The sequence below is a fragment of the Acinonyx jubatus genome, chromosome A1 (genome assembly GCF_027475565.1).
Source record: "Acinonyx jubatus isolate Ajub_Pintada_27869175 chromosome A1, VMU_Ajub_asm_v1.0, whole genome shotgun sequence".
NCBI classification, from domain to species: Eukaryota; Metazoa; Chordata; class Mammalia; order Carnivora; family Felidae; genus Acinonyx; species Acinonyx jubatus.
Genome location: NC_069380.1, coordinates 25,518,408 through 25,533,217, shown reverse-complemented (window position 1 = coordinate 25,533,217; position 14,810 = coordinate 25,518,408). Strand labels below are relative to the sequence as shown.

General features: G+C 40.7%; 1 protein-coding gene across 1 annotated transcript; it reads right to left on the bottom strand.

Annotated features, from left to right (window-relative positions):
• Positions 1-1,082: 1,082 nt before the first annotated feature.
• On the bottom strand, positions 1,083-2,610 carry LOC106971966 (60S ribosomal protein L37a-like). The gene is made up of 2 exons (XM_015068869.3): positions 2,590-2,610; positions 1,083-2,136 (listed from the first exon to the last, which is right to left on the bottom strand). Exons 1-2 carry the CDS (start codon positions 2,608-2,610, stop codon positions 1,846-1,848), a joined length of 312 nt encoding a protein of 103 aa, XP_014924355.1. The 3' UTR covers positions 1,083-1,845.
• Between the last annotated feature and the right edge of the window lie 12,200 nt (positions 2,611-14,810).

Sequence of the window (14,810 nt, the reverse complement as noted above, 5' to 3'; positions counted from 1 at the left end):
TTTTAAATACATGGACTAATGCCCTCTATTGAGATGTATGTCTAAGTTATCTGGGTCCAAATTCTGACTTCAAAAAAGAATGGTCAGGAGGGCCATTATTTATAAACACCAAATCTTAAAACTGTAAAACTGCTCTATTAATTTTGTTAAGTTCTGAGCTTTTGCTCTCTGTTCTATTTATTTCCTCTGAAATCCTCCCTGGGATACAGAAACCTCTCTGGAATTCCGCCAAGGACCAGAAAGAATACAAATAATAAATACCACTTGTCGTCTGCATTATGCTTTACTGCTTATAAATCAGCTCATATACAATGAAGTCATGTGGACCACAAATTATGGGTGAAATATAATCAAACATCTGTGGTTTTCTATCTCTTAAAAAGGTATGAGTCTTTATCAAGGTGTGGGCAGATATGGGAATTTGCACAAGCCCATAAAATTGTATGCAATCTAATACAGTTGCCAGTGGGCCTATCTCCCTGGATCATATGAACATGTTCCATCCAGCGTACTCCACAAAATAGGCCAGGTAATTGCCCACAGTACCAAGTAATAATACAGGATATCCAAGTCAGCCGTCCATGGCTACTCCCTTCCCTGACCCAGAGAAAGATACTAAGTTCAAGTTAATGCTGGAGACTCTTCAGGCAATTTCCCAACTACCCCCAGGTAATAAATTATTTCCTTCTCTCATTTTGCAACCTTTGGTCAAAACAGGCTTTTAAAAATCTTGTGCTGGTTCTTTCCAGCCTCCTCTGTTCTGTGATGCTGGGGCGTCACTCGGTAGCCATGCCTCTTTGCCAGCTGGCTTCCTGTTTGGTTCCATCGGTAGGAGGCAGCAGGAGGACACTTGGAAGTTTACTTCCAGTTCCCGAGTGTGACCATGACCACGAAACACTCTTCATCCTAGCAGCAGCAACTGTTCCCAACGCTCCTGAACAGCCTGATCACTACCACCCCTCCCTGTTCAGAGACCCCCACATTAACTGGCCAGCATCCCCTCCTCAGAGGTCTGAGTACCAGCTCAGCAGAGCCCTCCTCTAAGCTTCTCCCAGCCTCTTACTTTTGTTACCCCAGCCCTAGGCGCGACTGCCATGATTCTTACCTCTGTGAAACCCCGGTGCCCCCTCTTTGCCTTTTCTCTTCTCTAATAACCTGGCTTATAATCCTTTATATTAAGTTCTTCACAAAAATGCCTGCTGTGGTTTTTGCCTCCTGATCGGATTCTGACTGATGCAAGGCCAGAGAAGGAACCCTTTCAATCTGATTTCATATAAATTCTCTAAGAACACCGCTGTTGGTTCTGTCTTCCAGAAGGTCTTTGTCTCTATTAATTCATTCTCCAAGGCCAGGAACTGGTCCTCAGCTTGGTAGAATCAGAATTGACAATGCCAGCAGGTAAAAGCAAATCAGTCCGTCAGTTCACTGTCATAAGGGAAGTGACACGCAAGTCACCGTGACCATAAGCGAGCCAGCTTTGGGTCAGCCAGTTTCATGGATGCCAGAAGACACAAAACTCCTGGATCAGAGACAAAGGGTTTCTACTCATGGCAATAGTAGTAGCCAGAGTGTCAGCAGGGCGTCAGCCCCAGTTCTCACGTGACCCTGAGAAGAGGGCTAGGTGACACCTGCACATGCAGTGAGTTGAGTTAGAGGACAGGAAGTCTAAGCTTAGGGAATCTAATTTTTTTATAATGTGCAGTAAGCTTGCTTGCCCTGTGCTCCAGAGAGCTAGTACGCCTTTCAAGGCCAGTTGCTATATATTCTTTTTGTTGTTGTTTTGTTTATTGCTATATCAATTAACCCATTTATTATAAGTAAGCAATGTTTCAAATGGTGGAGCTTCTACTGGTCCTTCAACTCCTTCAGTCTCCTGATAGCCGGCTTTACTGTGACAGTAGAAGTGGCGTTGGAGGTCCAGGTACCACCTGCTACGGTTTTCATGCAGGAACCACAACGCCAGATCCCCAGAGCTCGTCTTTTCATCTTGGTTTTGCCACAGAAGGAGCAAGTGTACTTGGCGTGGTGGCTTATGTCAATCTTCTTCACCATTTTCCTGAAGGAGGTACCATAACGGGTCCAGTATTTATTGGCAATTCTGACCTCCTTGGTTGTGTTTAGCCATGTTGCCACAAACTAGGTCCGAGCCCAGAGAGCTAAACATTCTTGAAAAGACAGTCCAGAAAAAAGGAAACACTAGAGACCCTGGGAGAACTCAGCATTCATCTGAAACTTGCATGTAAACATATTCACATAAGAATAATTAATTGTATAATTGAATTGCTTATGTTTCCACACCAGCAATTTCTCTCTAGGACCTAGAATGGTTGAGTCTTTGGGCCGGCGTCTCTCCTTTCTTATTTAGTGTTCATATGTCTCTTTGAATCTATTTTTCTAAATTATAGCCTATCAATCCCTTTTCTTATTGACATAGATGTAATCGGGATATATATTGTTACTCAGGTCCTGTTCTGGCCAGTAACTAAAGCATCCTGTCTCTACAAAATGAATGCACTTTCCAGATGTTACCCATTATAAGATTCCACTCTATGGCGAGAGCAGTCACATTTGCAAGTAGTTAAAAATTACCTTACTCTCCCTTGGTACCATCTATCCCCAATCCCAAAAACCACTTCAGAGATAGTGGCTTGAGCATAAAATTGCTTTCTGCTGCTCTTCCTTAATATAGCATTAAGGAAATATATCCTCTATCTATAGATCCTATCTTTATAATACACATTGGCTTGCAGAATCATAGGAAAAAGTAACACCCAAGATATTAGCAGGCTGAGATTCTTGACTTCCTAGATCAGTGCCCAACATGAGACTACACAGCTGGTGCTTCACATATGTATGAAGCACTCAATAAATAGCGTACTGTAAGGGCTCTGGCAAATAACAGAAACCAATAAGTCCGGTTGCACAAAACAGGGAATTTATTGTAAGAATAACTGTCTTCTGGAAACCCACAGGCAGGAATGCAGCCAATTGTGGAATGCCTACCCTGCCCTTACTGCTGTTTGTATATGTGACCCCATTCCCTGCTACTCATGCAGCTACTGTGTGTCAGGCACAGTGTTTGTGTTGTGGCCAGAACACAAAGGGAACACAAACTGATCGACTTTTTCACAGCTTGAGTCCCAGGGTTTATAGTCTAGTAGAGAGACACAAATCAAGTTATCACACAAGTAGATATAAAACTGCAGGCACGTGGTGCTGAGTGTGTAAAAAGGGAGGGCCTGACCTACTGAGGGAGGTCGGGAAAGGCTTTCCTCAGGAAGTGATTGCTGAGCAGAGATCCAAATTTAAGCAAGCAATAACGAGACGCAGGGGAAAGGGAAGCACTCTCCAGGTATGGAGGAGAGAAAAGGCGTCCTGACAGGAGGGAAGCATGGCAAGCAACCAGGACTGGAGCTCCGTGGCTGGAAAGCAGGTTAGGTAACCTGCCCAAGATCACAATAAAACCAGGGTCAAGCACAGAAATCTCAGCCCAGATCTGCACAGCTCCTCCGCTATTTTCATTCCCCTGCCCAGCCACCCTAACCAGCGAACATCATCTTCTTTCCACTCGAAACTTTTCTCAGGGATAGAGGTCTATCAATTAATGCTCACTCCAGAGGAAGAAAATCACCACGTAGAACATGACAAAGAAACGCAAAGGCTTGAACCAAAGAAACCCAAGACCTTGCCACAGAACTCGGTTTGTTGTTTCCCAGTCTGGGACTGGGAAGTCTTGGGAAAGATCCATGTCAGTAGTACTCAAAGTGTGGTTTCTGGACCAGCAAAAGCAGAAGCAGGGAACTTAATAGAATTGCAAATTCTCAGGCCCAATCAGACACCTAGGAGTCACACACTTGGGAGGAGGGGGACCCAGCAATCTGTATTTTAACAAGCAAGATGCCCACACACACGGGGGTCTACATCAGTGGTTCCCAAACCTGTCAGTGCACATTCATCACCTGCGGAACTTGTTAAAATATTCCTAATATCTACAAAAACCAGAATCTCAGGGTAGGAACCTGTATTCAGATCATCAGCCTGGTTTGGGAGCCACTGGTTGATATCAAATAATAGAGTCTCACATGGTGAACAATTAATTTTCAAATGCCATTTTCCCTTTCTACGCGATTAACGGTAATAAATACCACAGGCTCTATGAGTCTGACTCGGTACGTAATTTGACTGATACCTTATTTTGACTTGATACCTTTTTTCTTATTTTGATGTTTTTTGATGAACGTCTCCTGCCTCAGTTTTTTATATCATCGTATCCACCCAAAATAGTATGAGATCTAATAAGTGCCTACCAATTCAAACCTTGTTATTTTAATTGTAGTCTAAAAATCTGTCCTTGAAAATGTCCCCAAGTTTCAAAATATCCAAAAGCAAGCACCCAGCCTTGTAATACAAATATGTATCTAATTCAGAACTTTTTCTTTTTCCTGCTTCTGTAAGGAAGTAGATGTTCTAATATAGTGATTCAGCATTGTTTTAAATATACATACAAACAAATATGGGAGGAACCGAGCCAATATTATGTCTAAAAGCAAAATCCAAAAATACTTTCCAAGCTGAAAGAACAGATACCATAGATTCATTTTCAAGCAGTAACATTTTCAAGAATTTTCCCATTTTCGAATCCTTCCATATTTTGGGATTTATGCGGCTCATCTGCAAATCATATTGACTGGTCTACAGTAGCTAATTTTGTGTGTTTTCAGACAAAATAATAATATATGACTTACTTCCTTCAAGATATAAAAAGGCCACAGTCTAGTGAGAAAGACCAAAAAAAAAAAAAAAAATCAGTGGTCATTGTGACATTAAAGAAGGCCCCAGTTATTGGTTATCTTCAGATAGTCTGGTGTCTGGGGCCAGCAGTCTTTGATTGTGTAAAATCAAAACTCGTGAAGTGGTTGCTGCTACCATTCCAATAACACAAGGAAGCAATTATAGTAGTTTTTAAAACATAGAAAAGAGGGGCGCCTGGGTGGCTCGGTCAGTTAAGCGTCTAACTTCTGACTTCGGCCCAGGTCATGATCTCGCGGTCCGTGAGTTTGAGCCCCGCGTCGGGCTCTGTGCTGACTGCTCAGAGCCTGGAGCCTGTTTCAGATTCTGTGTCTCCCTGTCTCTCTGCCCCTCCCCTGTTCATGCTCTGTCTCTCTCTGTCTCAAAAATAAATAAACATTAAAAAAATTTTTTTTAAATAAATAAAATAAAACATAGAAAAGAGCATGGGAAGAAAATGCAGCCTTGATTAAATATCTCTGCCTCTTATGACATTACAAAAAAATCACTGTGGAATTACATAATAAACATGGATTGTTTCCTATTATATGGTATCATCTTCAAAGAAAAAAACAAAACAAAACAAAAATCCTTCTATAGAGCACAGAGCCTAGAAGGCAGCATCAAGATTGACATTTTACCTGTAAAAATAATAGGATTAGAACAACAGCAAAAAAAGGTCTAAGCTCCTCTTCTACAGTTTTATCAAATAAGGACATAAAAGTAACAGGTCCCTATATCTCATACTATATGCAAAATAGATTAAATCAAAATATAGTATCACAAAAGTTTTAGAATATATCTATGTATGAGGATGACACAAAGCCACAAAGCCATCGAAGAAAAAGTAACAGAATGAACTTCCCCCCAAATTAAAACACTTGCAAGAGACTGCAATATTTAACAAAAGATTGAGATCCATAACAAAGCATTTGTACAAACCAAAAAGAAAAAACCAAGCCCCCAACAGGAAAATAAAGAATCGGAACACACAAGTCACAGAGTGCAATGGCCAAAAAAAACATAGCAAAAATGGTTAGCCTCACTAGCATCGGGAAAATGCAAAACAAGATAGCATTCTCTCACCTGACAGAGTGCTATTTTGAGATGTTTTTGTCCCTACACAAGGTTGTCTGCATATAACCTGGGTTACATGTGAAAGGTCTGACACCAGGGACCTACTCCTGCTCTGGACAGGCAGCTGCTGATAGGCCCAACTCACGGGTAGGAGCATTCAAAGGAAACACACACCTCCTCCACAAGGTGCTACCTGGGATATGGAAGGGGAAGCCCGGGAATCACCTAGTCCTTCTTAGAATCTAGAACCCTCTTCAAGCACCTGAACGGAAAGACCCATTGAACTCTGCGGAAATGTTTACAATTTTTTTTTTTAACTTTAAGTCTTACAAACACCCTGGCACATCTCATGCACCAGGAAAACCAGTAAAAAGATGTATAATACATTGGTGAGAACATGAGTAAAAAGAAATTCTCATGTAGTGGTCAAAGAATAATTTTCAAGAAGTTGAAACACTACATAGTAAGCACAGGTCAAAAGATTTCTTTAACTTATTACCAGAGGACCCCAAAGGATGACAAAAGAAGATACTAGAAAAGAATGTGGGAGAGTAAGATTACAAACAAGTCAGACAATTAACGTCCTATGAGGCTAAACAACTATACCCTACTTTCTACCAGAGAAAACGAACAAGTCACTCTACCAAATATAAATCATTTGCAGCTTATCAATATTGTACAAGTTAACATCAGGCCTTACAGAGTCTGGGCCCCAATCAATCAGTAAAACAGAAAGGGTCAGTTAACCATTAGGTGGATTTTTAGGCACTGCTCTAGTTCAGTGACTTCCCAAACATTTGGTCCAAGGACTCCTTCACACTTTTAAAAATAATTAAGATCTCCAATATGGGTTTATATTTATTAATATAATGCTATATGCATTAGAAATTAAAATTTAAACATATATAAATGGGTTATATTTATTAATAAACATAGCATTAGAAATTAAAATTTAAACATTAATTCAATTAAAAACAATAAACTACATACTAACATAAATAACATTTTTTAATCTCTATTTTCTACTGCAAAACAACTATGAGTGAGCTGAGTGGCATCATTTTTAAAGTTTTCCAAATCATTAGCATTTCAAAATAACAATTTATTGATGACATTAATTCAATAATTACAAGGTTACAAAGACTATTAACAGGCATAACCAAAGATAGCTTAGTAAGAGTACTGAGAACAACCTGAGTTAAGCTCTAAAAACTCATGTATGTTTATTCTCAAACTACCACTTTAGAAAATTCTAGACAACACAAGAATTGCCAAGGACACCTCCCAGTAGCTGTCACAGTAGTGACAGCATCACTTATCATATAGCTTTGGAAAACTCTACACATTCATAAAAGAATGAGCATGGTAAAGGCAACTAATGTCCTAGAATTATGAAAACAGTTTCCATTTCACACACCCTCAAAAGGGTCTTAGACACTCCCAGAGATCTGATGCCACACTTTGAGAACCACTGCCTTTGTGTGACACTGAAAGAGGATGCAGTAATCTATTTTCCTTCTTTCAAGTTTTGATATGTTTTCTAACCGTATTTTTAATAAGAATGTAATCTGATAAACAGCCTTTTAAAAGCAATTTGACCTTTGAGCCCAAGACTCCTACAGAAATATTCATAGACACACACACACACACACACACACACACACACACAGTGTGAATCCCTGTAAATTCAGCAGTGTTCACTGTAGTCTCATTAACATTAGAGACAAATTGGAAACAAGTTTCCTCACAGAGGAATGATTTAAAAAGTGAAAACATATATATGCATACATGCATATATTTACATATGTATGCACAAACATTCATAACACACTGTCAAGTGAAAAAATTTGCAAAGCAAGATCTATGATGCTTTTCCTATTTAAAAACAATTTATATGAGCATATTTAGATATTTGTAAATATGTGTAACTTAAAAGTCTGGAAATATACACCAAACTGGTAATGGTGGTACCTCTGGGTAGTAAGAGAATAGTATAGGGCAAAACAAACCTCATTTTTAAAATTTTATATACTACTAGATTATTTGAATTTTTACAATGGGCATATCACTTTTGTCATTAAAAACAAAAATGAAAAACAAGGTAACCAAGAGACATAGTGACTAAATGCAGTGTGGTATCCCAAACTGAATCATCAAAAAGGACATGATGGAAAACTGGCGAAATCCAAATAAAGCCTCTAGTTTAGTTGTACAAATTAAATAAAAACATTAAAATATATATATACATATATATACACATATATGTATATATACATATATATACATATATATACACATATATGTGTATATATATATATATATATGTATATATATACACACACATTAAACTGCAAATATTTGACCCAGGAGATGGTGGCATTGTCCTCCAATAGCCAGAGACAAAGACTGCCAGAAACCACTAATTGGAAACCACACCCCCTAAGAAAAGTTCTCAAGTGGACACCGTAGGTTGTCCTTGGGGTGTACAAAGAGACATTTAAGTCAGCTGGTACAGAAGATCAATAGAAGACTGAGAAAGTGTTCCAAACACCAGCCACAGCTGGTGTTTCATAGGATGCACTGCATTGCAGGGCATAGTCTAGGGCAACAGCTGTAAAGAACAGAAATTTCAATTTAGGGTCTTTTTTTTTTAGGTTTTTTTTTTTTCTATATGCTCTTAATATCTGTCTTCTTTACTCCTCCATATACTCACATGTACTGATTTTCTCCTCTCTCAATTTTGAAATAATCATCGTTTCCTATGCCACTCCCAAGAAGCCTCCAGCTATGCTAACAGGAGAAGGTTCTGGAACAAGTCTGCCCTCTGAGAAGGTTCTGGAACAAGTTCGCCCTCTGAAGCTCCCGCTTCCATCACAGTTGAAGTGGCTTCTCCTCTCCCAGAATGACCATTCAGTCCATTGCAGCCTTGTGTATCAGGGAAATAGTTTCCGGACAAAGTCAGTCCACAGGGCAACTTTCAAATGCTTATTAAATACGTGGCAAAACCCCCCTGCCCTGGTCTGTACCTTCAGCAGGACTTTTCTATCTTCCTCTCCCCTGGGAACAATAGTAACGCCGAGCTCTACCGCACTTGCAATAAGATACAAAATGAAATATACAGAACAATCTCAACTATGTTATCTTTTTTTAATTTATTTTTCAGTTTATTTATTTTGAGAGAGAAAGAGAAAGAGGGGGGGAAAGCGAGAATCCCAAGCAGGCTCCACACTGTCAGATGTGGGGCTCTACTCACGACTCATGAGATCATAACATGAGCCAAAATCAAGAGTCAGAGGCTTAACTAACTGAGCCCCCCAGGGGTGCCTCAACTATGTTATCTTAACAAGTTATAGAAAATTCATCTGACTGGGCAGTCCATTATTATTAAGGAATTATTGATTTTAAAGACATGGGGGAGAGGGCACCTGAGTGGCCCAGTCGGTTGAGTGTCCGACTTGGTTTCGGCTCAGGTCATGATCTCAGTTTTGTGAGTTCGAGCTCCACATAGGGCTCTGCATGCACAGAAACTGCTTGAGATTCTCCCTCTCTCTCTGCCCCTCCCCCACTCATACTCTATAAATAAACAAACAAACAAACTTAAAAAAAATAAAGATATGGGGGGGTTAAGTCTTTACCTTCTAGAGATACATACTGAAATACATATGAATAAAAATAAGATGCCTGGGCATTTGCTTCAAAATAATTTCTGGCAGGGTGGGGAGGAATGAGTGAGGTACGGATGAAAATAAGATTGGCCACAGACTGATAAAGTATTGAAGCTGCACGACAGCTGGGAAGAGGGGTGTCATTACATTACTCTCTATACTTTTACATGTTTGACATTTTCCAAAACAAAATGCTTTCTAAAAAGCCATAAAAAGAAGAAGAATTTTTAAATAAAGATGCTTGCTCTAAAACTGAGGAACACAACGAATGGAGAAATTAAGTTAAAAGTCTAGGTTAAAGCCGTGGACTAGCCCTCTCCTCATGCTCCAAATTCCTTGAGATGGTATTTTTAAAAAGAACTGGAGATTTACAACAGGGAAGGAATACAAGATAGAGGGCAATACTGGGGTGCCAGGGGTTTTGAGAAACTCCTAAGTTCTGCAAAATGATTCTCAAATGTGGCCCTCCAGACAAACCTCATCAGCATCGCCCATAAACTAGTTTTTAGAAATGCAAATTCAGAGGGGAGGGGCCCAAATGGCGGAACAGCATAGCAGTCTTTTTTGCAGCTCCAGTCCCTGAAATACAGCCAGATCAACACTAAACCACCCTGCACACCTAGGAAGCTGATTCGAGGATTAACACAACAACCTGCACAAGTGAACCACAGGACTCAGCAGGTACATGGCGCGGAGAGGTGAACTGGGGGAGAGTGAAGCCACGGAGGTCAGGGAACTGTTTTTGCTTGTGGAGAGAGGACGGAGACGGGTGGGGGGGCGGGTGGAGAGAGGACGGAGACGGGTGGGGGGGCGGGTGGAGAGAGGACGGAGACGGGTGGGGGGGCGGGTGGAGAGTACGGGAAAAGCAACCCCCCCCCCACACACACAAAGGCAGCTGGAGAGAAAGTGGAAAAGTGGAAACAGCCGCAGGGACTGAACGAAAAACGGAGAAAGGAGAGGGTTTAAACTCCACTAAGACTCTATAAACAGGGGGAGCGCAGAGGCTGAAACTCTGCAGCTCTTTACCTGGTGGAGCTCTGGTGGGAAGAACGAATCCCCAGGAGCAGAGTGAAGTTCAAAGGTTCTCAGGCCACGGGCAGAGGCGGTTCACCTGCTGGGAGGACATCTGGTAGAGGCCGTGCCACACGTCCTGCAAATGTTCCTGGGTACCGCCGGCACCCGGCGGTTGCTTGGTGAGACCCTCCCCCAGAAGGTCTGAGCAGGTCAAAGCCACAGTCCCTCGGAAGTGAGGGGTCGGGAAACAGCCGCATGGGAGATAAAGCTCAGGAGGGAGGTGCCGCCTGGCAGCCTGACGGCTGGGCCACAGACAGTGTAAAGGCGGGGAGTGGATGGAAGCCGGAGCCAAAGGACGGGTGCAGATGGCTGAGCCCAGAGAACAGAGTTCCCATGCTAGAGACTGGGTAGTTGGGTCACGCCATTTTCCCTCCTCGCGCACGCATAGGGACCGACAAGCGCCGCAACAATCCACCTCAATAAGCTAAGCAGCGCCACCTAGTGGAGAATGGAGCCATTACACTAAGCCCCGCCCAACTGGGCCACCCTCGCTCTTCAGGAACACCGCAAGTCTCTCTGCCTGCTTAGTTTACAGACTATAACGTGCTTCATAGTTTGACCTCTAGGGGAAAACGATGTAATTTCAATTACACTTCAGTCTGTTTGCTGGTCCATCTATTCAATTTTTTTTTCTTTTTGTTTTCTTTTTCTTGAATACAGAAAGAAAAAATGTATTTGTATTTTCAATTATTAAAAATATTTTTTTAATTTTTTACTGTATTTTTTACTTTTTTGTAAATTTTCCAAACTCTATTTTACTTCCATCTTTTCATTTTGTTCTATTTCATTGTATTCATTTTTTCAAATTTTCAAACGTTTTTTTTTCTTTTCTTATCTTTCCCTTTTTTCTCTAATCTATCGAGCTCCTTTCAACAACCAGACCAAAATACACCTAGGATCTAGCATCATTTATTTGATTTTTAAACATTTTTTAATTTTAGGTTTTGTGTTTTTTTTACCTTATTCCTTTTCTTCCTTCAAAATGATGAAATGAAGGAATTCCCCCCAAAAGAAAGAGCAGGAAGAAACAACAGCCAGGGACTTAAGCAAGCCAGCAAGATGTCTGAACCAGAATTTACAATCACGATATTAAGAATACTAGCTGGGGTTGAAAATACATTAGAATCCCTTTCTGCAGAGATAAAAGAAGTAAAAGCTAGTCAGGATGAAATAAAAAATGCTGTAACTGAGCTCCAATCTCAAATGGATGCCACGGCAAGGATGGATAAGGCAGAGCAGCAAATCAGCAATACAGAAGACAAACTTATGGAGAATAATGAGGCAGGAAAAAAGAGGGAGATTAAGGCAAAAGAGCACGATTTAAGAATTAGAGAAATCAGCAACTCATTAAAAAGGAACAACATCAGAATCATAGGAGTTCCAGAAGATGAAAAGAGAGAAAAAGGGGTAGAAGGGTTATGTGAGCAAATCAAAGCGGAAAACTTTCCTACCCTGGGGAGAGACACAGACATCAAAATCCAAGAAGCACAGAGGACTCCCATTAGATTCAACAAAAACTGACCATCACTCTGGAAAACAGTATGGAGGTTCCTCAAAAAATTAAAAACAGAACTACCCTACGACCCAGCAGTTACACTACTATGCATTTATCCAAGGGATACAGGTGTGCTGTTTCGAAGGGGCACATGCACCCCACTGTTTATAGCAGCACTATCAGCAATAGCCAAGGTATGGAAAGAGCCCAAATGTCCATCAATGGATGAATGGATAAAGAAAATGTGGTGTGTGTATATATATATATATATATATATATATATATATATATATATATATATACACACGATGGAGTATTACTCAGCAATCAAAAAGAATGAAATCTTGCCATTTGCAACTATGTGAATGGAACTAGAGGGTATTATGCTAAGTGAAATCAGTCAGAGAAAGACAAATATCATATGACTTCACTCATATGAGGACTTTAAGACACAGAACAGATGCTCACAAGGGAAGGGAAGCAAAAATAATAGAAAAACAGGGAGGGGGACAAAACATAAGAGACTCTTAAATATGGAGAACAAACAGAGGGTTACTGGAGGGGTTGTGGGAGGGGGGATGGGCTAAATGGGTAAGGGGCATTAAGGAATCTACCCCTGAAATCATTGTTGCACTATATGCTAACTTGATGTAAATTTAAAAAATAAATAAAGGGGGGGGGGGAAGAAATGCAAATTCACAGGCCACATCCCAACCTCCTTAATTATAATCTTCAGAGATGGGGACCTGCAATCTGGATGCCCACTGAAGTTTGAGAACCACTATAAAGCTGATCAGACTGACAAAAAACAAGAGTGGAGAGCCTCAGCCCAAATCAGGCCTGGAGACACCAACAGAAAAGGTAAAAGCAATTCCAAGGATGCTCTAAGCTGAGTCAACAAGGGACAGAAGGTGGAGGCCTCCAGCTAGCTGCAACTGTCAAGTCCTAACCTTGCCCACCTCCAAAACCAAGTGGTGGGTACAGTGTGAGAGCTGTGCCCCACATAGAAGAGCTATATCCTCAGAAGAAAGCCCGGTATATTTTGGCAAAGAGACGGGGGTGATGATGGGACAAGAACGTAGATCTCCTGCCCATTCCCCATCCATGTATTCTAAAAAGTCTGCATGAACAAGCCCCCCTTTCTAGGTCAAAAGTCTTTTGGAGACAAGAAGGCTTATACCAATGTGGGGAAAGTCCACACCCAACTCTCAATACATTCATCAAGTAAATCTTTCATATGTAAGAGTGATCCTTTAAAGACAACAAATAGTGGTAAAGATAATTAATAAACTGAACAAATTAAAAGTTGGCAGTAGGAACAAAAGTAATTAGAGGAATAGAAAATAAAGTGAAAATTCCAATTGCTATCCTCAGAAACAGAAGGGTACTCCAGCTATGAAAAAAGCAATTAGAACAAGAAATCTTGAATATTTAAAAACAAATTACTAAACTTAAGATGAAATAGAAAAGCTAAAATACTAATGTCATGGACACACCTGAAGAGAGAATCAGTGATCTGGAAAATAACATCTGAAGAAGTCTTCCAGAATGGAGCAAAAAGACCAAGACAAAATGTAAATGTCCAATGACAGAAGATGAAGGCAGGAGGTCCCACAGTTACCCAGTAAGAGGTGCAGAAAAATAAAACAGATAAAATGGAAAGAAAGTCATTAAGGATGTCTTTCTAGAAGCTGCCCTCAGTGCAAGAATGGTCCAATTCTGCAAAGTAAAGGACCATGGGGTATGGGAAATGTTCCACATACCCAGACACATAAGGGTGAAATTTTAGGACTCAAACCATGAAAAGAAAATCCTAAAAGTTTTTCAGTGACAGAAAAGCAGGTTTCTACCAATAAATAAAAAGAGAAGGTGAGAGAATCAGATTGGTGTCTGGGTTTTAAATCAGCAATACTAGATGCTAGCAAACAATCATGTTAAGGCTTTACAATTCTCAAGGGAAATGATGTTGAACCTAACACCCTAAACTCAATTTTAAAAAAAATTCAGGGGCGCCTGGGTGGCGCAGTCGGTTAAGCGTCCGACTTCAGCCAGGTCACGATCTCGCGGTCCGTGGGTTCGAGCCCCGCGTCAGGCTCTGGGCTGATGGCTGGGAGCCTGGAGCCTGTTTCCGATTCTGTGTCTCCCTCTCTCTCTGCCCCTCCCCCGTTCATGCTCTGTCTCTCTCTGTCCCAAAAATAAATAAAAAACGTTGAAAAAAAATTTTTTTTAAATTCAAATGGAGGATTCAACATTTAATGACCTGATGATATGCTTCAGTACACCAAAAACCTCACCCTGGGATGCAAGAAAAAGCAGTGAAAAGGACACAATAAAACTTAGTTGTCTAAATAACGACGCATACTGTTAAACACACACAAACACACACACCAAGATAATAGAGATTAATCTGAAACAAATACATGATCACACCAGGAGAAAAGGTCCAGGTGGGCAAGTGCAAGAATGCTAAGGGAGAGGGGTGGAGGACATGGCCACTGTAACTGCAAACACAGAGAAAAGGGTAACCACTAAAGGAACAGCAATATGGTTAATTATTTCCAAAGCACTAGAAAGAAAAACGAAGAGAAAAAAACAACACTCAATCGTGCCACTGAAAAGCTGAAATAAAATGGCAGGGACAGTCCAAACATTTCAACAATTTCCATTAAATGGATTAAATTCCCCAGAGACTATTAGACTGACCTCCCAAA

Bases quoted from the DNA above. Each gene is read 5' to 3' on its own strand.
- LOC106971966 (XM_015068869.3), bottom strand. From the start codon at position 2,610: ATGGTACCAAGGGAGAGTAAG. The intron at 2,137-2,589 runs GTAATTTTTAAC...GCTCGGACCTAG, and splicing joins TGGTACCAAGGGAGAGTAAG to TTTGTGGCAACATGGCTAAA.